At 42.6% G+C, this 21331-nt stretch overlaps 1 protein-coding gene across 14 annotated transcripts in view; it reads left to right on the top strand.

The window, feature by feature from the left end:
• The window catches only part of LOC113250190 (zinc finger protein 345-like), a 144570-nt gene that overhangs the window by 44988 nt on the left and 78251 nt on the right, over nt 1–21331 (top strand). Inside the window, exons 1-2 of one of the 14 annotated variants that reach the window (XM_048224130.2) lie at nt 9118–9571; nt 16977–17091. The exons of 9 other annotated variants lie outside the window; for them this stretch is intronic. In XM_048224130.2, coding sequence (XP_048080087.1) covers nt 17037–17091 — 55 coding nt within the window. In that variant the 5' untranslated portion in view covers nt 9118–9571; nt 16977–17036. Of the gene's footprint in view, nt 1–6733; nt 9887–10649; nt 15904–16976; nt 17092–21331 lie in introns of those variants that run through there. 4 more of the 14 variants (XM_057313969.1, XM_057313972.1, XM_048224135.2 and 1 more) reach the window with 4 other exon arrangements.

The following is a 21331-nucleotide window of genomic DNA, read 5'->3' as shown; positions in this document are numbered from 1 at the left end:
TGAACTAGTCTTCAGAACTTGGTCAACGACAGAGATTTCATATGGGAAACAAATCTTACACATGTAAACAATGTGGCAAAGCCTTTGACTACCACTCAAAACGTATCAACATAAGGTAGTACATAGTGGTGAGAAGGCTGACAAATGTAAATAAAAGAAAAACGTGGCAAATCTTTAAGCAGAACTACAACTTCCTAAACATCAGAGAGTGTACAATGATAGAAATCCTACAAATGTCAAAAACGCGGCAAAACTGTGGTGTACGGTGTGTGAGGAAAGTGCACATGGAGATGCCGTTTGTGGTTGACGTAGAGGAGTGATAGAAGTCAGGGTGGAGTAAGTCTTCAGGGAATCATTATTTACATTAATGTAAGATACAGAGCTGTGCGTGGTGTCTTAGTCAGTGAAGCATCCATGTCTTCATTTTGACTCAAGTCACGATCTTGGGGTCTTGGGATGGAGCCCCAAAGTGGGCTTGGGCTCAGTGGACTTTTTCTAGGGCTTCTCTGTCTCCCTCTCCCTCTGGCCCTCCCCTGCTATAGTCTCACATGCTCTTTCTCTAAATAAATGGATACATTCCTTTTTAAAAAATATTTTATTTATTTGTCGGGGGGGGGGCAAGCAGGGGCAGCAGCATGCAGAGGGAGAAGCAGGCTTCCCGAAGAGCGAGGATCCCCGTTCGGGACTCTATCCCAGCCCCTAGTATCATGACCTGAGCTGAAGGTGGACATTTTACCGACTGAGCCACCCAGACATCCCACGGTTTGTGGTTTTTCCCATTTTTAGAAATAGTCTCTTATACCAAGACCACAGAAATACACTCCTTTCTATTTTTCTAATAACATCATTAATTCTCTTACACTATTGCTGAGGAATGTATTAAATAGCGTCTTCTGTGGTTTGTGTAGTGACTGAGGTTTTCTCTTGTTTAAGATTTTGTTTTTAAATAATCTCTATAATCAACAGGGGGCTTAACCTTAAAACTTTGAGCTCAGGAGTTGCATGCACTACCGAGTAGCCATCCAGCTGCTCAGTGAATGATGATTCCCTTATTCCCACAGCGGAATGCTTTCTCAGGGCTTGGCAGTAGCGGTAATGTAGTTATCATTGAGTGTAGCTGGAATCTTGGCAAACCGATGGCTGTCTTTACCATGATCTCTCTCCCTTTACTTCCCTGGGCTTAGGTTACGTTCTATAGATGTTACTTCCAAGCATGAGTATGGTCAACACATTCGTCATGGTCTCCTAAGGAGTCCCACCAAGAGTGACGGCTTTTGGGTGACGAGATTTCTGTCATGATTTTGGGTGTCGACTTCTTTGGTATCAGTACAGAGTGGCCAGGGGTGTGTCCATTGTAGTGCAGTGTGGGTCTTGGGTGTCTTCTAGACCATTAAGGTTAGCCATCTGTACCCTGCTTGGAAGGAGGTCAAGTCAGAGCTTTCAAGTCCACGAGCTTCTCATCTTCCTCTGTATGTCAGTGCTGAATGAGCAGCAGAACATCCTGAAGGAAAACCTATTATGGATACTGCTGTGAATGTCAGAAGAAAATTATACATTTGCTGTATCCAGCATTGTTATCTTTCCCTGAAATCATGTTGTGAGCTCCTGATCTACACCCGCGGTTCCTTGATTTCCATCTTTTAGAGGCACAAGCAGTAGGTCATGTCTGTTCATAAGATGAACATTTCCTCCAGGTCTTCACCTAAGTTCAGAGCCCCCAAAAGTACTTTTGTCAGTGTGACATTTCGGTTTCATTTGACTCAACCTCCTCCATCTTGTATGTCTACATGGCTGTTGTTACTATTCCCCGTTGAACACCTCTGCTCCAATTCTTATGTGTTTCTCTCAATCCTCAGCCCTTTTACTGTAATGGGCCGTGATTCCACTACATGTAGGGCTTACTCTTCCTGGTGAGATATGTAAAATCCTCTCATCTGTTGAGATGCATATAAGTTGTATGCTTTTGCTCTGTTGTATCTTCACCCCTCTCCCTTTGAAAACTCACAGCAGAAATTGAAGGGAGATTCTCATGGGCATTGGGATTTTTTTACCTGTTCAAATACAAGAGCTATGGGGATTTTTACAAGAGAATGTTACAGCTCACGGGATTCTTCTGTACTGATCCTGGGGATCATAGTGTTTAGCAGTGTTTCATGATATAAAGTGAATAGATTTTCTCCCAGATCTTGGGTCAGATTAAGGAGTATTTGACGAGGTGCTGTACACATGGGAAAATGAGGCAGGAGCCAAGCCGGGGTTAAACTGAATGATGGGTAATGTTTGGAGACGATTCTCTATGGATTTATGTTTCTCCACATTTTATGGATGGAGATACTAAACGTTTCTTCTTATCTTTTCATTGAAGTTTGTGTATAAGAACGCTTTGGAATATAGTGATAGTGTTGACCATGGATAGAGCACAGATTGTTTTATCATATAGGGAAGTAGAGATCTCTCCTTCCGTGGCAAAGTTCAGGTAGATAGGCTAGATGGTCCTTTAAGACACTGGGTTTCGTACGCACAGGGCCTCAAAGATGTGATACAGACTGTCCGCACGTGCGGCATCTACGTGTAGGATTTGGGCTACGCAGCGGGTACGTGACGTCAGTGTGACAAAGAAGCTCATGGTGTTTGTTGTGTCATGAGCCACGAGGTCCTGCGGACTGTGACCGCGGAGTCCTCTGTCTCCAAGCAGCATTGCTAGGTTGTTACAGGCCAACTTGTTACTTTATAGAATGTGTGGAGTCTTGGAATTTTTGGCGTTCTTGGGACTATCCATGGACCTTAGTTTAAAAAAAATGGATATTTATGGGTGTTTTTGTGCTTTTCTTTGTTCACATTTTATTTTTTTTAGTTTGTACCTAAAAGTGACGTTATACTATTTATGACTTTCTCTGTCCAACTTCTCTCACTTAGCACAATACCTTTTCTAGGTCTATTCCCATTGTCTCAAATTGCAGGGAAGAACAACCAAAAAGCAAAAATAGACCCATAAATACAAACAAGCAGCTGCTGTTTCCCAGAGTGGAATAGGATGGAGGATGGACAAGATGGGTAAATAGGAATGGGAAGTACAGCTTTCCAGTTAAGGGATTCATATGTCATAGGGATAATGGGTCAGCATAGCAAAGATGGTCAGTGATGTTTTAATAGGGTCCTAAGGTGACAGCTGGTAGCTACACTTGGGGTGAGCATAGGAGAACCTAGAGAGTAGTCAAATGTCTATGCGGTACACCTGAAGTAATGTAACATTGCATGTCAGGTGTTGTTTAATAGAAAAGAAAGAAAACTAGACACAGATATGCCTAAACATGTATCACTTAAACTACTTTTTATGAAGTTGCGTGTAAACGAAAGCTACCCAGCTCTGCACAGCAAGGGAATCCTATGTGTTCATGGTAGGTTAGAAACTTAGGAAAGTGAATTTATTTGTAACACAATACTAGTGAAAAGAGAGGACATGGGAGAGAAGTGAGAGTTCCCAGGAGGAACACAGCATTCACTTCCTCACTGACTGAGCCCCCAGAAGAGAGCTTCTTAAGATGTTTCCCCTGCAGTGGGCTCTCCTCTCTCATCGTTAAACTGTATGTGATAATGGCCACATGCTCATTAAGTCTTCTTTCTGTAAGTGGTTTCTTTGGGTAATACTGTTAAATACAATGGATTTTTATGTACATGCTCCTATTAACGCAAAGTCAGATTTTAGGAGGAAGCCTGAATTAAACACAGAAGAGCTCCTGTACCATGAAACAGTGGGAACAAGTAAGGTAGAGGGAACACTTGATATTTTTGAAGGCTGTGTATTGACTGGAGTCCAAGGTAAGAAATCTAGCCTTGCAACCACAAGCAGATTGTCCCTGCACTGCTTGTCAACGAGAGAGCTAGTTCCAAGAATATGTTAGACATGGCAGGAGGACGAAGGAAAAGAAAAAGGTGTGGCAGAGGAGTGGCTGGTGAAATTCACCGTGGAGGGGTGGAATTAACCTGACCAATGAACCAGCCATTCAAGAAGTAGTAAAGCAGTATCTTGAGTGCAGGTGAGACAGCAAAAGTGATACGGACAAGAAAGCATCAGAGAAAATCTCCAGAAACAATGGCAAAACAAGACCTAGAATGGCAGTAAACACGTCTCTGAATAATTATTTTGGAGTGTATAGTACATTTTCAGTCACTCAAGACATATAAGGTGTCTAAATGCATTAAAAAAAAACCAGACCCATCTATATGCTGCAAACAAAAGCCTCATTTTTATTTTATTTTTTATTTTATTTTTTTGAGAGAGAAAAAGCATAAGCAGAGTGAGGGTCTGAGGGGGAGGGACAAGCAGACTCCATGAGAGGTGGGGAGCCTGATACAGGGCTCAGTCCCAGGATCTCAAGATCACGACCTGAGACAAAGGTAGATGCTGAGCTGACTGAGGTTCGCAGATCCCAAAAGTCTAATTTTAAACCTAAAGACACCTGCGGATTGAAAAAGATAAGATGAAAACGGGTGTGCAAAGAAAGCCAGAGTAACAATAATTTCATCAGACAAAGTAGACATTTTTGTTCTAGTATCGTCTTTATGCTGGTACCAACGCTGGCCTCCTAGAATGATTATGGTTGTGTTCCCTCTATTCTGCTATTTCTGACGGTTGTTTGCCTTTTTAAGTATTTGTTCAAACGGACCAATGAAGGCATGGAGTCTTGGGGTTTTTGATACTGGGGGGATCTTTATTACAAATTCAACTTTTATTTATGTATTTGGTCTAAGAAGACTTGCTATTTCATAGTACGAAGTTCATATTTCAAACGTGATAACTTCTGTTTTTTAAGAATTATCTTTTTTTCTAGTTTATCTAAATTGTTTGTATATAACTGTTTATAGTAATCTGTTATCACAGTATATATTTCTGTGGTTATGGGTTGTCTCTCTTTTTTTTTTTCCATTTCTCTTTTTGGATTTTGAGTCTTCTTTTCTTCTTAGGTAATGTCGTTAAAGCATTGCCAGTTTTGTTTGTTTTGTAAAACCTGGCATTGCTTTCAATATGATTGTTTATTTTGGTATCTATTTATTTCTGATTTCACTTTGAAATATCCTCCTAGTGATTTTCAGCTAAGTTCGTTCTTTTTCTATTTCCCTGTGATGTCCTCTTAAGAAAAAAACAGTAGAGGGGCATCTGGGCAGCTCAGTCAGTGATGTGTCTGTCTTTGGCTCAGATTATGATCCCGAAGGCAGAAGCTTCACTGACTGAGCCACGTAGGCACCTCAGTCGTGCTATTTTTAAAAACATGGAGTTATTTCTTTTAGAGAGAGAAAGACAAAGAGCTCCCAAAGAGGGGGAGGGACAGTGGGAGAGAGAGAATCTCAGATTCCCTCCTGTGCATGGAGCCCAACGTGGGCTCCATCCCTCGACCACGAGATCATGACCTGAGCTGAAATGAAGAGTGAGACCCTTAAGCAACCCAGTGAGTCAGCTGCTTCTGATGGTGTAATTTTTGACACACATTCTATTAACTGGCAAGCTCAAATTGATAGTCTTCCGTATGTTGAAATACCCTTGAATTCCCAGAAGAATTCTCACTTGTTTATATTATAAAATGGTGGAGTGTGCTTTTGATTCAGTTGGCTTTATTTTATTGTTGACTTCACATTGAATCTTCCTCACAGGTGGTAGCTTGCAGCCTTTCCTTGTAGCAGCGGTACTTTGGCTTCAATAACCTGGTAGTGCTGGTGTCACAGAGAGTGTTCTCAGCAGCTCCCTTCTCTTTACTGCTTGGAAATGTGTGAGGAGATTTGAAGTAATTTCTCATTATATATTTGTAAGAAAATTGCAGTGAACTCCTCTGGCAACAGACTTTTCTTTGTTGAGCATTTTTTCAAATTATTTTTTTCAATCTATGTAGTTGTAGATCAGTGGAGGTTTTTAAAAATGTATATTTGTGATGGAGTCCTGGTTGTTTATATATTTTTGATATTATTTGGTATCTATTTCTCGGCATATAGTTATGTATCATTGCCTTATAATTGTTTTTATTTCTATGCTATCAGTGATACTGTGTCTGCTTTCACGGCTTCCAATTTTTAGTTGGTCTTTTTCATTCTTACTTGATTTACTTATAGGTCTGTCAGTTTTGATTTTTGTTTTTTTTTCTGAAATCGAAATCCTCCCATCATTGCCATTTTCCTATTTTTTCTAAATCCTACATTGTTCATTTCTGTTTCATGTTTGTTTAAATTTCCTTTTTTCCACTGGGCACCAGAATGGCTCAGTCAGTTAATCTTTTGACTTCTGTTCAAGTCATGATCTCAGGATCGTGGGATTGAATCCTGTGTCAGACTCCCTGCTCGGTGGGGAATCTACTTACCCATTCCTTTTGGCCCTCACCTCAATCATGCTCTCCCTTCTCTCTCCCTTCCTACCTCTCTCTCTCAAAGAAGTCTTTAAAAGTAATTCCTTCCTTCCTCTGATTTTGGGCTCATAGTGGTACTTTTCCTGATTATTAGAGGGAGAGGAGTGGGATTTGTGTTACACAATGACAGTGCTACAGAATTATCTGTTTAGGTATGTGGCCCATGTGTTGTGTGCAAGTTTATGTGTCCATGGAGGAATGAAGTCCTGATGATTCCTTCTCAACCATCTTGCTGACGCTTTCTGATTGATTTTATGGTTGTATGTTAGACGTCATCAGTGTATTTATCTGAAAGTAGGAAGTGGAATGACTTGACTTTTCTATTATTCAATATCTTTCAGTGTTAACTTCACATGGCGCCCTGAGCTTCCTGCCAGAGCCGTGCAAAGAAGCCTCGTTTCAAAATGTGTCAGTCGGTCGTTATAAACATAGTGCCCTTGAGAAGTTACACTTAATGATAGACCGTGATCATGATTGTAAAGGATATGTCCAAATTGAGACTGCCGCCCATAATAAGACTCTCACTGTCCAAGATGGCGAGGGATATAAAACAGTTTGTAAAACCCTCCGTATTAACTCCACTCTTTCTGTAAAGCAGGGTGTTTCTGTAAGCAAGAGCTCCAATAAACTCTTTAAGCCTACATGTACATGGAAAGAGAATGTGGAAAATCTGGAAAGTTACCTAGTCCGTGCTGAAAATAATGATTTGAACAGTGTTGAAAAGAGAATTAGATTGACCTTTCAGTCAAATATTTCTACACTTCAGAGGTTCAAAAATGAAGAAACAACTGCTAAGTGGGGTCCACTTGAGAAGTCCCTCACCGAAGAGTCACCCCTACAAACTTACCTGGGCATTTTCAATGGAGACAGAATTGCTCAAGGCAGTGAATGTGAAAAAACATTTGATCAAGGCTCAAATGTTAAAAAACATCTGAGGACTCATTTTCAGGAGAACCATTTTGAACGTATTAAGTGTGGGGACGTCTTTGATCAAAGATCCAACCTTATATATAAGACTGTGCATATAAGAGAGAATCCTCATAAAGGTAACGAATGTGAAAGAGATTTTAACCAGTCCTCCAGTGTGGGTGATCATCAGAGAATTCATGTGGGAATAAACCCATACGGATATCATAAGCCTGGGAACATGTCTGGCAAGTCATCAAGAATACGTATATGTAAGACAGTCCGTAGTGGAGAGAATCCCTATAAATGTAAGGAATGTGGCAAAGTCTTTAGCAATCTATCAGGCCTTATCCGACATCACAGAATTCATACTGGAGAGAGACCTTACGAATGTAAACAGTGTGGCAGAGCCTTTAAGCAGAAATCAGACCTTAACAACCATGAGAGAATTCATACTGGAGAGAAACCTTACAAATGTAAAGAATGTGGCAAAGCCTTTAAGCAGAAATCAAACCTTATCATCCATGAGAGGATTCATACTGGAGAGAAACCTTACAAATGTAAAGAATGTGGCAAAGCTTTCAACAATCTAGGAAGCCTTACACAACATCACAGAATTCATACTGGTGAGAAACCTTACAAATGTAAAGAATGTGGCAAGGCCTTTATGCATAAATCAAGCCTTACTAAACATCACAGAATTCATACTGCAGAGAAACCTTACAAATGTAAAGAATGTCGCAAAGCCTTTACCCATCCATCAAGCCTTATTGGGCATCACAGAATTCATACTGGAGAGAAACCTTACAAATGTACAGACTGTGGCAAGGCCTTTATCTTTAAATCAGCCCTTAGTCAACATCACAGAATTCATACTGGAGAGACACCTTACAAATGTAAAGAATGTGGCAAGGCCTTTAAGCAGAAATCAAACCTTAACAGGCATGAGAGAATTCATACAGGAGAGACACCTTACACATGTAAAGAATGTTGCAAGGCCTTTAAGGAGAAATCAACCCTTAGAAACCATGAGAGAATTCATACTGGAGAGAAACCTTACAAATGTAAAGAATGTGGCAAGGTTTTTAGGGTTAAATCAGTCCTTACTGAACATCACAAAATTCATATTGGAGAGAAATTGTACAAATGTAAAGAATGTGGCAAGGCCTTTATCCTTAAATCAGTCATTAGGCAACATCGCAGAATTCATACTGGAGAGAAACCTTACAAATGTAAAGACTGTGGCAGGGCCTTTTTCCTTAAATCAGCCCTTATTCAACATCACAGAATTCATACTGGAGAGAGACCTTACAAATGTAAAGAATGTGGCAAAGCCTTTAAGAACAAATCAAACCTTAATGAACATCACAGAGTTCATACCAGAGAGAAACCTTACAAATGTAAAGAATGTGGCAACGCCTTTAGTTCATCCTCAAACCTTACTCGCCATTACCAAATTCATCGTGGAGAGAAACCTTACAAATGTAAAGAATGTGGCAAGTCCTTTAACCGGCGCTCAAACCTTACTCAACATCACAAAATTCATAGTGGAGAGAAACCTTAGAAATGTAAAGAATGTCACAAGGCCTTTATATATAAATCAGTCCTTACTAAACATCACAGAATTTATACTGGAGAGATACTTCACAAATGTAAAGAATGTGGCAAAGCCTTTAAGCAGAAATCAGACCTTAATGAACATCACAGAATTCATACCAGAGAGAAACCTTACAAATGTACAGAATGTGGCAAGGCTTTTAAGCAGAAATCATGCCTTACTGTACATCACAGAATTCATAGTGGGGTTCGTCTTACAAATTTGAAGACTGAGAGAATTTGGAAGGATTGTTGATCCCTAACTCCGCATCAGCATCATAGAGTTCATACTGAGGAAAATACTACAAATGACGGACTGTAGCCGTCCTCTAGCTGGAAGTCATAACTTGCTCAAACTCATCCTTAATCATACAGGAAGGAGCAAAACCCTAACATGTCAAGAAAGTAGCCACACCTTTAGGTGGAATTCAATTCTTATTTGGTGTCCAAAAATGTAGGCTTGGTTCAAAATGTACAAACGTAGTGAATGAGGAAAGACATTATCTTACAATTTAGAAATCATTATAGAGTTCAGAGAAGAAAAGCAACTTGAAAGATAGGAGTATGTAGAAACGTATTTAATTGAACATCAAATGTCAAATATATGTCACAGAATTCACAGTGGAAAGCAGTACTTCAGTCACTCCAGAGATGGCATCAGAAGGAATAAATACAAGGTTAGTCAGTTAGATAATGTATATGCTGTTCTTCAGAAGATGGAAGGGAGGGATTTTTGCATGGGTGTAATTTCAGTGTGTGTGTGTTTCCATTGACCCTATATGAAGTTTGTGACTTGCGAATATCGGTGTGTTTCTACTCTCACAACTCTTCAGAAAATTCATTTATTCCTGGTGGGTGTGTGAAACTATGTAGGTATTGTTGTTGTGTCAAAGATAAGAGATGCCCTTTTTCCTTAGGTGGGATCCATGCATATCTATTTTCCGTGGAAGATGAAGGACAATAGAATATAAAATATATGAAAAAAATCTAAATGGCTATTCTTTTTGTGGTTCTAGCATTGATAGAGGTCATCATGAAGTCTGTGTTCAGAACATCATTCTCCATTTATCAGAACTAATGAAAATTCTGTCTGTTACAAATTAAATGTTTTACTAATTGGTCTTGAAGAGAAGAGAGATGGCAGTGTAGTAAACTGCTGATGTGTCTTCATCATAGTAATCATTGGTATGGACTGATGTGGTTTAAATGAAGACATTCTTATACATTTCAGAGAATATCTAACTCTTCCATAAAATGAGATACAGTTGTACATCGGCGTTTTTAATGAATTACTGGAATTCTGAAGGTGTTTTAGTATTTAAACTTAAGCTGGAAAGAAGTTAAAATAGACTCCTAGAAGATGTCTTTTTTTGGCCTCATGGTACTCACAAAATGAAAAATGTAGTAGTAGATACAGAAGAGAGAGGGAGGAAATAAGTATACCCTTTTAGAAAATCATCAAATCACAAAGTTAGCAAATGAATAAGAAAGGGTCAAATAATTCTAAACAGCCAGAAAAACCAAAGAATGATAACAGTAAGTTCATACTTGAGTTGTTTCTTGCTTTACATATAAAGGGACTAAGTTCTCCAAGCCAGAGAATGAAATTGCCTGAATGGAAAGAAATACAAGACCCAAAGGTATACAGTTTTCAAGAGACTCACATCAGTTTTTATTTTATTTTATTTTATTTTATTTTATTTTATTTTATTTTATTTTTCTTTTTTATTTTATTTTATTTTTTTTTTATTTTTATTTTTTTAAAGATTTTATTTATTTATTCGACAGAGAGAGACAGCCAGCGAGAGAGGGAACACAGGCAGGGGGAGTGGGAGAGGAAGAAGCAGGCTCATAGCAGAGGAGCCTGATGTGGGGCTCGATCCCACAACGCCGGGATCACGCCCTGAGCCGAAGGCAGACACTTAACCACTGTGCCACCCAGGCGCCCCGATTTTTTATTTTATTTTAGAGAGTGTGAGAGAGAGCCCGAGAGGGGACAGGGTCAGAGAGAGAAGCAGACTTCCTGATGAGTGAGGAGCCCGATGTGGGACTCCATCCAGGGACTCCTGGATCATGACCTGAGCCGAAGGCAGACACTTAATCGACTGAGGCACCCAGGCGCCCTCACTTCAGCTGTAAGAACACAGTCAGACTGAAAGTGCAGGTGTGGAAAACGATATTCTATGCAAAGGGAATCCAAAAGAAAGGATAGCCACGCTTCCATCAGTCAACGTAAACTTTAACCAGAGAGAGTAGTAGAACATGGCAAAGGTCATTGTAAAATAAGGGGCTGACTTTGTGCCATGTTTTTAATTGTATGGTGTTTGGCAGAATGTCAAGAAGGATTTTCGCCCGTTTTGGTTTTGGAAGTACAGGATGAGGAGGAGGATGTCACTCGGTGGTACTTACCACTTTCAAAACCAACACCTTTTTCCATAAATCTTGGTGGTGACAGTCCACTTCCCTCAAAACAACTAGTTACTTTCAGAACCACTTCTCTGTCTTTCTAGGGTTTGGAAAAAAGAGCAGTGGACAGCAACTTGAGAGAGACCTATTACTTTCAGATTCTGACGTGTGTGAAAAAACAGGTGCAGTGAAAATCTTGGCAATTGACTGTACCAAGTAGCCCGTAGTTTCTCAGACATAACTCATGCAGGCTCATAAATGTTCCCACAGTATTCGGTTGTCTACCGTCTTGCTATGAAACATTGCATAGTGACGCAGTGGGGGCAGGTGAGGCCACAGGGATTAACGGAGTGCACAGAGTGTGGGGTTTGGGGGAACAGCCACAGGGGAAGAGGACAGAACTTGGGTTAGTTTTCTAGGGCTGCTGGAACAAATTAGGACAATTGGGGGCTAAAGAAGCCCCCAAATTCTGGCTTTCACTTCTGGAAGTTCTTAGGTGTCTGAAGTCACACTGTTGGCAGAGCCACACTTTATCTGTACAATGGAGTCTTTCCTCTTTCTGACTTCTGGGCACTGTCAGCTCTCCTTGATCTTCCTGGGCTGGTAGATGGATCTCTGTCTCTGGCTTCATCACCACACAGTGTTGTGTGTGTGTCTGATTTCCCTCGTCTCATTAGGACTGCAGTCATTGAATTCGGGTTTACCTGAATCCAGTATGACCTCATTTTAGCTTGATTACATCTGCAAAGATCCTATTGCCCCAAGAGGTTACAGTTACGGGTACTGAGGAAGAAGAGGTGAGCATGTTTATCTGAGGCATTCTGTGTAACCCACAACAGGGCTGGAAGGCAGTAGGGAGTTAACTGTCACTGAGGGATTAAAGTGCACTACAGGTTTGAAGGTTGGGGGTGGGTGTATGCAGGGATATTACTGATAATGAGGCATATGTGTGTTGAGAAAATGAAAGGGTGGAGGAAAAACGGGGAGCAAGGGGAAAATGGGTGATGAATTACTTGGCAAAAGGGAGTCCAGAGGCAAGGGTGGGTAAAAGGCAGACAAACCTTACTGCCTAGGAATGGTGAAAGAACATCGGGGTGTAAGGGGGATAGTTGGTTGTGAATGGAGGCCTGGGGGTACCCAGTACTCTGAGCAGAGATGAATGGTGGGGGAAAAAGTTGATGCCTGGGGAACATAATGGACACAGAGTTTAATGTGGGTGGAGGGGATGTTCACAGCTGGGAGAGGGTGGGCATCAATAGGCTTAAGGGCCCATGGGAAAAAAGGAGCGTGGGGTTGAGCATAATGGGTGTGGGGCCATGAGGAAACTAAGGACTCCTGGTAAATGATGGCTGAGATACTGAGGGCAGTGGATATAAAAGGCACAATAAATGGTCTGAAGTTATTAGAATGATGGGGTGGAGGGGAGATAAATGACCACGGAGGAGGAGGAAAGAATGGAATATTCCAGGACAATGGATTTTGGACTAAGGGCTCTAGAATTAGATGAAGAGGGGTTTACTGGTGTAAAAGTCTAAAATGCACAATATGAATGTGGAAGAGCGTGAGGAAGCCTAGAGGGGTCATTGCAGGCAGAGTGCTAGGGTTCATGGATATCGACAGGTGTGGAGATTCAGGTCACCATGTGGCGTAGAGGCAGAGGGCGAGGACGGGTAGAGCTCTGGGTGATGGAGTTCCAGGAGGTCACTCATTCATTCATTCTCACTAATTCCCTGATTTGCATTTGATTCACAATTCACTGCTGTTTGTAATTTCAGTTCATGAGGCAATAACCACACTTACATAAATTACTCAGTAAGCTTTTCAATGGAATATACAGGTAAAAGTGTGAGTCAACAATGAGAGTTGATGTTTTCTCTCTCTGGGGGTACTATGGAGAAGCTGTGACCATGGAGAGGGTACGTATCAACAGGGAGTATCAGATGAACGCTGTCAACAGTCTCAAGAATCCTTGAGGTAGATTCCCTGCTAGAGGCTACAAAGAAGGTCCAATCCCTCATGAAACCTTGATTCTGACCTTGTTGGACCCTAAACAGAAAACCCAGCCAAGCCCACTGGAATTCAGGCATATAAAGAGTAGAATGTTCTTTTTTAGCTCCTAAATGTATGAAAATTGGTTACGGTAGTTAGAGAAAACATCTACAAATACGCATAACTTGAACTGTAAAATAAAAATGAGAGAATATAAACTTGGAAAATATTTAAATAAAATAAAAATCCCCCTTAGTTGTCCCCAGTAGTGATCGCTTGATCTTTAGACCTAACAGCTGGTCAGTTTGAGGTGTACCCTCCTCCTCCTGCAATTTCAGAGTACATGCGAAATTCCATTTGGAATTGTCTAACACACAGGCACTAAAATACTCTGGTGTTGCTTCAGTGTCCGTAAATACTGTCACATACTTCCTCTGAATTGAATTCTTTTCCTAAACCAATGCTATATGATGGCAGTGTTTTCCTGTTAGTACAAATGGATTTACTGCATTCCCAAAACATCATTTCCCGTGGTAATTGTCAATACAAAACCCTTGGAGAAAAACCCCTTGTTCTTGCACATATCTAGTTAAATGCATCTGTCTCCTGCTAGGACCCACATCATGAAATGTCGATGTTTGATTTGTACACAGGTGACTTAACTGCGTGGTTCTGGGACACAAGATTTTTGCTCCTTCATGATTTTTTTTTTTTTAAATTAAGAATGTTTATTTGAGAGAGAGCAGGATCAGGTGGGAGGGCCGGAGAGGGAAGGAGAAGCAGACTTGCTGATGAGCTAGGAGCCAGAAGTGGGTCTCAAAGGCAGGACCACAGCATCCAGACCTGAGCCTAAGACAGAGGTCTACCAAGTGAGCCGCCCCGGCACCCTGTGACTGTGTTCTTACAGTGAGGGGACAATTGTTGACCTGGCCTTGCAAATCAAACACCAAAAACAAAGGAACAAACGTAATGTCCTACCAACTGTGTTTCTACTGTTAAGAAAATTACAGGGAAGCCGATAAGACTCCCGTGACTCTACTGTCTCTGTAGCGTCTGCAAGCAGCCCACATGTTCATTCAGTCAATGCACTGGAATGGAGGAAAAGGAACTCTAACAGCTCCAGTCAACTAGGCCTTCCAGAAAGAAGGCATCTGCTTCAGGTGCAGCCCATCAGATACTGGCCTTGCTTTCCTTCCCTAGTGTGTCTGTGAACACCTCACTGCAACCTCCCCCACGTGGAGCATTCCTAACCATTTGAAGAGACAATTCACTGGTCAAAGTAAGTCTTGAACATTTGAAGGTACATCCGTTCGTCTGTTTCCACCACACAGGACCACGTTTCATCTTGAGCACTTTCTCCTGTGGCCTAAACATCGAGCCCATGTTCTAAGAGGGCGGAAGACTCAGTGTTACAGGTTTCCCTGTCCCGCTCCGCCCACTTTTGCCCATGCGCACGACACACCACTATGACTCTCTGCTCAGAGTCCCCAGCCTTCTCCCTTCTTGATGACCGCTCACCGCGCATGGGCAGGAGTGTTTACACCGAGTGCTGCCCATGAACACGAAGATCTTGTGACACAGCCCCTTTCAGGGCCACAGTCGGCCGTCTTGTACTCCTCCCTTTACCACCTCAGGTCTCCCGAGGACCGCCTCTGGTGGCGTCTCAACCAAGCCCAGACATCTGTGTTCCCAGTTCGGACAAGCTGGGGCCAGAGGCTGTGGACAGAGCAGTCCTCCCACTGAGCGACGTTTTTATCACACCCAGATTTTTGGATGGCCTCTCCGGTTTCTGCCTTTCCTGGTACCCAAACTTCGCACATGCGCAGAAGGAGAACGCAGGTGAGCCCTTCATGGTCCTGAGTCAGGCACCTGTCACGATGCAGAGGACAGCAGACTGGTAGGGATCAGGGACTGGATGTCCACCATTGCTGTGGAATATGAACTCGTAAGGCGCCCATGAGTCCCATCTCTGGAGCGGACCTTTTGAGGTCCCCGCGTTCCTGTTCCAGACATTGGGCCCTAATATTGTGGGCACAGAGCTCGGCTACTCCAGAATTCCCACTGGGAATAGTCCCTCTGGTAAACGCAGCTGCCAGAGCCTCAGACAGATTTGTCAGTTCAGATTCTGAGGAAAATGACCTCAGACCACAGAATTGCCTTCCACGGTCCACTGCCAATCCCTGATCCTCCCTCCACAGAACAGTCTAGAGAACAGAGTTCGTTCTCTGGGTGGCCCGAGTTGGCATTCCCACTATCCTGATGTTGACACTCAGATCAAGGAGAAGAAAATACTTAGAACTGCATTTTCAGTTTTGCCTTTCTAGTTAAAACAGCGCTTCCAAGAGAACGCAGAGCACCCCACCTTCCATTCTTGGGATATGCCCTATAGTCCACACATGAAAATTCACCAAATACATACATGCAGATGATGGATGCATCAGATTTCCCTCAGAGTCTCTCACCCACTCTTCTCACTCCCAGTCTGCTCTCTCTGTATGAGCCATCACATCCAACATTACTTTCAAGGTGACTGATGATGAAGAAGAAAGAAGGGAATTCTACTCCCACGGTGGCTCGTCCAGCACAGATCCTCCTGGAAAAAAATGAACATAAGGTACCCAATTCCCAGGGCTTCCAAGAGATTAGCTTGTATCATGTATGTCAGATTCCCAGCACGGTGTCCTGCGCCCAGGGCCGCCTCCTATACTTGGTGCATGTAGTAGGTGCTTAATACATAGTCCGTTGATGCATGAGCACATACCATTTCTCCCAAACAGCCGTGCACAGACACCACTGCCTCATCTAGCCTTCCAGGATCAGCAGAAAGTATCTTTATTGGAACTGTTAGTAGTGTTCACTGTGCATGGCAGTATGTGTGGTGACACACGATATTTGGGTCTGAGGGACTCGGTGTGCTCTGCTTTCTCTAGCTCAATGCTACTGGAAATGCAGTCTTTGGACCAGGATCTCAATGGTTGTTAGAAATATAAACTAGGGGTGGCTGGGTGGCTCAATTGCTAAATTGTCTGCCTCTGGCACAGGTCATGATCTCAGGGTCCTGGGAGAAGCCCCTGTCTGAGTCCATGCTCTGGGGAGTCTGCTTCTCCCCCTTCTGCTGCCCCTACCCCCACTCGTGGTCTCTCACTCTCAGATAAAATAAAATCTTTTACAAAATAAAAACAAATTCATGGGTCTCATCCAGACTTAGGGATTCATGATATCTGAGTATAGAGACCCAGAATCGGTTTTTAGTGGAAATCCCAGGTGATTTGTATATACAGGAAATGTTCACAAACACTGTTTAGAAAAGTCACCCTCAGCTAGGGCTTCCCATTGGAATCCCCTGTGTAGATTTTAGATCTACCATCTCCAGGGTCCCATCCCCAAGGATTCTGGCACTTTTAGCATCAGTTACGTATTGATGAAGGGGCCCAACTTACTCTACTGTGAGCCCAGGGCAAACAGTGAAGCTCCCAGGTACCGTTCTGAGAATGGGTCCGAGAGTGATCAGTGGGGAAGCCTCGATGGGTAGGGCTGGTCTGTATAAGATTTGATAGGGGAAGGTCAGTCTACCCCACATTCCTGATGTACGAGACTGTTGCTGTCTCCAGGAGATAAGTGCACTTAAAAATCAAGAAGGAATAAATCCCATTGGGGCCTCACCTGAGAATCTCCCTGTGTGTACAGATTTTCACATGACTCCACTAGCAATGGAACAGCAATCATTCACATAGACCCTCGGTGGCCATGGGGAGGCTTTTGGATTTCACCATGACTGCCCTGGAGGACATTAGAACAAAAGGTCAGTCCTTGAGGTTGTAAGAGTATGTGAAGAATGAGACAGGAGCTGTCCCTCGGTGACCACCAGAGAATTAAAGATGGGCTTTTAGAACCATTTCATTCAGCAGAGCTTCCCAAACCCCATTTTACGCTTCAGTTTTGTCCTTTGATCTTTGGCCTACACCTGTGTTGTCTGCTTCTGTCATCTGCCCCTACCTCGGTGTGTGGCTCCTGTCTCCTTTGTCTTCATGTGTCCCGGGGCGCTTTCCTGTTCTGAAAAAGATGATGAGATGCACACTAGAGATGGCAAGATCTGTTGATAATAAAAACATGACTGTTGCTAGGGATTCTTCTATTTGAAATCCAGTACCATGCTTGGTAGATAGTACAGTAGAGTAGTTTATAGAATATTATTTCTCTAGATGCTATTTTTCTTTTTTTTAAAAAGATTTTATTTATTTTTGTCAGAGATCACAAAAGGGGAGAGGCAAACATAGCAGGCAGGGGGAGAAGCAGACTCCCTTCTGGGCAAGGAGCCCGACTTGGGACTTGATCCCAGGACCCTGGGATCATGACCTGAGTCGAAGACAGATGCTTAACGGACTGAACCACTGAGGCATCCGTAGATGCTGTTTCTTGATGGATGCTTTAGAATACTTATGAAGCTTTTTCAATATTCAGCTCCTTAAGTCTACTTGCCAGTACTAGTGAATCAGAAATAAGGATCAGATATCCGATTTTAAGATGGGAGCAACAATACCTTACGCCCTTCGGTTTCTAGAATTATCACTAAAGTGGAGGTTACAAATACCCTCAGGGAAGGGGAAAGTTAAAGGCAGGATGAACCATGAATACTTCTTCCTTACCCCAACAAACGCCTGATTACTTCCTTGAAATGATGTCGTTTGTTACGCTCTAGAATTTTAAGATGTTGAACATACAGTCATTATATGATCCTTGCTTGCTCTTGCTAAAAGTTAAAAAGTAATAAAGAAGAGAATATCTGTAACACAGTACAGAACAAAATGGAATCTTCCCGGTCCAGGACTAATTAAGAACCTGTATTTGCAAAGTCCAGGATCTCCACGAAACAGCGGTGACAGCCTTTGTTTTCTGGTGGCATCTGGCAGAGAGATCCTGAGCCAAGTTAACAAAGTTAATATCAGTTGTACTGAGACACATTGATACCAGTGTCCTGAAGCACATGGAAGGACTCATCACTGCTGCCATATTGTTTAGGGGAGAAAAAGGGCAATCATGGGAGACAGGATTCTGGGTGAAAGGCTCATGAAGCACAGGATTTCATGATAAAAACAGCAATGAAGTCATTGAAATATATAGTCCTTTACTCCCTCGTATCAGATTCTGGGTTTTTTAAAATTGTGAGCACCAGCCCTGAAGAGATGAAAGGAAGAGTCAACTCAGAATATGATCCCTCGAATCTGTCCTGGGAAGGGAGGAGATCCCAGAGGCAGGCCAGACCTGCACACAGCCTCTGAAGGGGATGGATCTGGATTGGGCTGGGGAGGAGCTGGCTGTGGGTTCTCGTCTCCCTGCCTCTGGGGTACTTCGAGCTCTGTCTTTCCTAGGTCCTTCCAAAGAAGATCAACACAGAGTTCATAGTATTTTCATCAATGTAGTTTCTTTCCATTCTGTTTCCTAAAAGAAAAGAAAAAGCAACTTCAACAGAATTTTCTGGGACAATTGTATTAGAAAGCTTTTCTTAAGAAGAACGTGAACTAAATGCTACAACTACTGCTACTAAAAACTCTTTGGTCCATGGATGACCCATCAGGGGTGACGCCAGAACTTACACCACAACACAGGGAACTGCCCCAACTGAAGCAAAGTCCCCTGTCTACCTCTGTTCTTCCTCACACTGACTCCACAATCCTGAATTCAACCATGTACCCAGTGGCTCTCACCTAAGAATTCCTGGATGATTCGGATCATGACTCTTCATCTGTTTTTCTGATGAGCAATTGCCATGGAAAAAAAGCAGTGTCTATCTGTTTGCATCTCTAGCCTTGTTCAGTGTTCTTTAGCACAGTCAGAGGAACCCAGGGGGACTCCCACCTGGCTCCCCCGAAGGAGATTCCTTCTACGGAGGGAGGAGAGGGCCCTGGATGACTAATGCCTCTTTCTCTAAGATGGAAGGAGATTCAGATTCTTGTGCTAGTCTAAACCCAGTCTACACAGGACATCTGCAAGGGTTAAAAGAGTCCCTGGTCCTGGAGAGTGTGCCCAAGTGAGATTGACCAGATGCCCCCATAGGGAACCAGGTACCAGGAAGGTGAGACTTAGGCTGGGCCATCAGGTAGAGCATGGATCTTTCCTGATGGAGCCTTATCCTCAAATGCAGGATATGTGTGTGCTGTTTCCTGTCCCTGAGCAGGGCCCCCTGAAGTAAGATGCCGCTACTCCAGTGAGTAAGGTTACAGCTAGCTGTGCTTGTGGTCATGACTGTAGGTGTTTCAGTGGGTCTTAGCCTTGCACTGTGAATGGATCTTCTTCCCTCCTGAGTTTGCAGTAACACAGGACCTAGTGTGGTAAGTTTTCATCACTATTCCTGTCACTACTTAGAGATTCTGCAGTTAGTGTGAGGGGCACCAGCTTCTTGAAGGAGCAACAAACTTGTTAACCATGTTTGTGGAGCCATCTTCACAACCCACACCCAAGTACATGTTTGGCCAACGTAATATCTGATACTGAAATACACATTCAAATGTATTTTGAACATCTCATTCCTTCAGGAGACAATGTTACACTGCTGGTTAGATTCTGACCTTATCTCCTGGGACCATATATGCATCAAAATTATATGGATAATCATATAGTATTATAATAGGACTCATCGTATGTCTATGGTTTATTATTTACTGCTGACATAGATTCTCTGTCTTACAGTTTTAGCTACAATTGACTGGCTTGTCATTGTACGTAACCCTCTGTGAGGCATGAATATATACACGGTTGACATGGAGAAAAACAGTTCATTTTTCTCATGAGATGAGAAACGTTTGGAATTCCTCCAGGATACAGGGAAGAGCCTGAATGCACAGTGATTGTCACTCAAGAGAATAAAGGGGCTGGCATTTGGGAAGCACGCATTGCTTTAGGCTACATTGTTCACTTCCCCCACACAGTCGAATGGAAAAGAACAATTCCAGTGATGGCAGAGAGGGTCTAAAAAGTCCCAAAGGTGCTCCCGAGGAGAAGAGTGCTTGGGGTCGTAGCTGTGATCTCAGGATTTAGGTGAGATATTGTGTCTAGGAGAGGGTTGGCCCCTAGGCTTGTGCACCCAGAGAGTAACAACCATAATGAGCCCCAAACACAAAACATCTGTGGCCCGTCTGAATTCTGTACAGAATAAGTCTGGTGCTCCTCACCGCGTATATCAGAACAGGATCTGAAGCCTATAATGTTTGTGAAGTATTCTTCTTGTCTCGTACCTACGTAGGGACTGTGATATTTACCAGCTCATGTGGAATCTGGCACAGGATGCTGGCGGGGCCGATGGAATGTGGGATAGGAGCTTCATGCTTCGCCCACCTGGAGTCCTAGGACTGACGGTAATGGCCTAGAAGACACTCAAGGGGCCACAGTTGCCAACGGAAACACCTCTGGACTCTCAGTCAAACTAGAAGGAAGTCTCTATCCAAAACCATGGTGAAAATGTTTCAAGCCAACAGCTGCCAAGGTGTCTGGGATTCTGCTTAGAAATAACGAGCAACAGGTGACCACAATCAGATGACTGAGAAAAAGCTCTCACACTCATGCTGGTTCCATTGGTGTAAAGGGGAAAAAAAATGACGACATAAGATATATAATCCTGCAAGTTTCCACTGAAAATCCGGACCACATTACTATTGTAAAAGTGGTGCAGGCTTAGTCCATTCCGCTGTGACTCTCTGATATTTATTTGGATTTCTTTTTTCATTACCCAGATTGCCATTTTGTTTTATACCTTTAAAGATTTCTTTTTCCCAAAATGTATATTCAAACAGTTTTCCCCCTATTCATTGTATTTCTAGGATTTCTATCTACTACGCGGTCTCTGATTTCGAGTAAGTGTTAAGTTCAAGTTAAAGACATTACCCATTCTTTACATTTGTTTGTCGTCTCTCCAGTATGTATTCTCTAATGTGTGGTAACGTGGTGGCTCTAGTTAATGATTGTGTCACGGTCTCTACATTTGTAGGGTTTCTCCCCTGCATGCGTTGTCTTCTGTCAAGGAAGGCTTAAAATCCAGCCGAAAGTTT

Source organism: Ursus arctos, unplaced genomic scaffold (assembly GCF_023065955.2).
Source record: "Ursus arctos isolate Adak ecotype North America unplaced genomic scaffold, UrsArc2.0 scaffold_19, whole genome shotgun sequence".
Lineage (NCBI taxonomy): Eukaryota > Metazoa > Chordata > Mammalia > Carnivora > Ursidae > Ursus > Ursus arctos.
The sequence above is the reverse complement of the archived record's forward strand: the minus strand, read 5'-3'. Positions and strand labels throughout refer to the sequence as shown.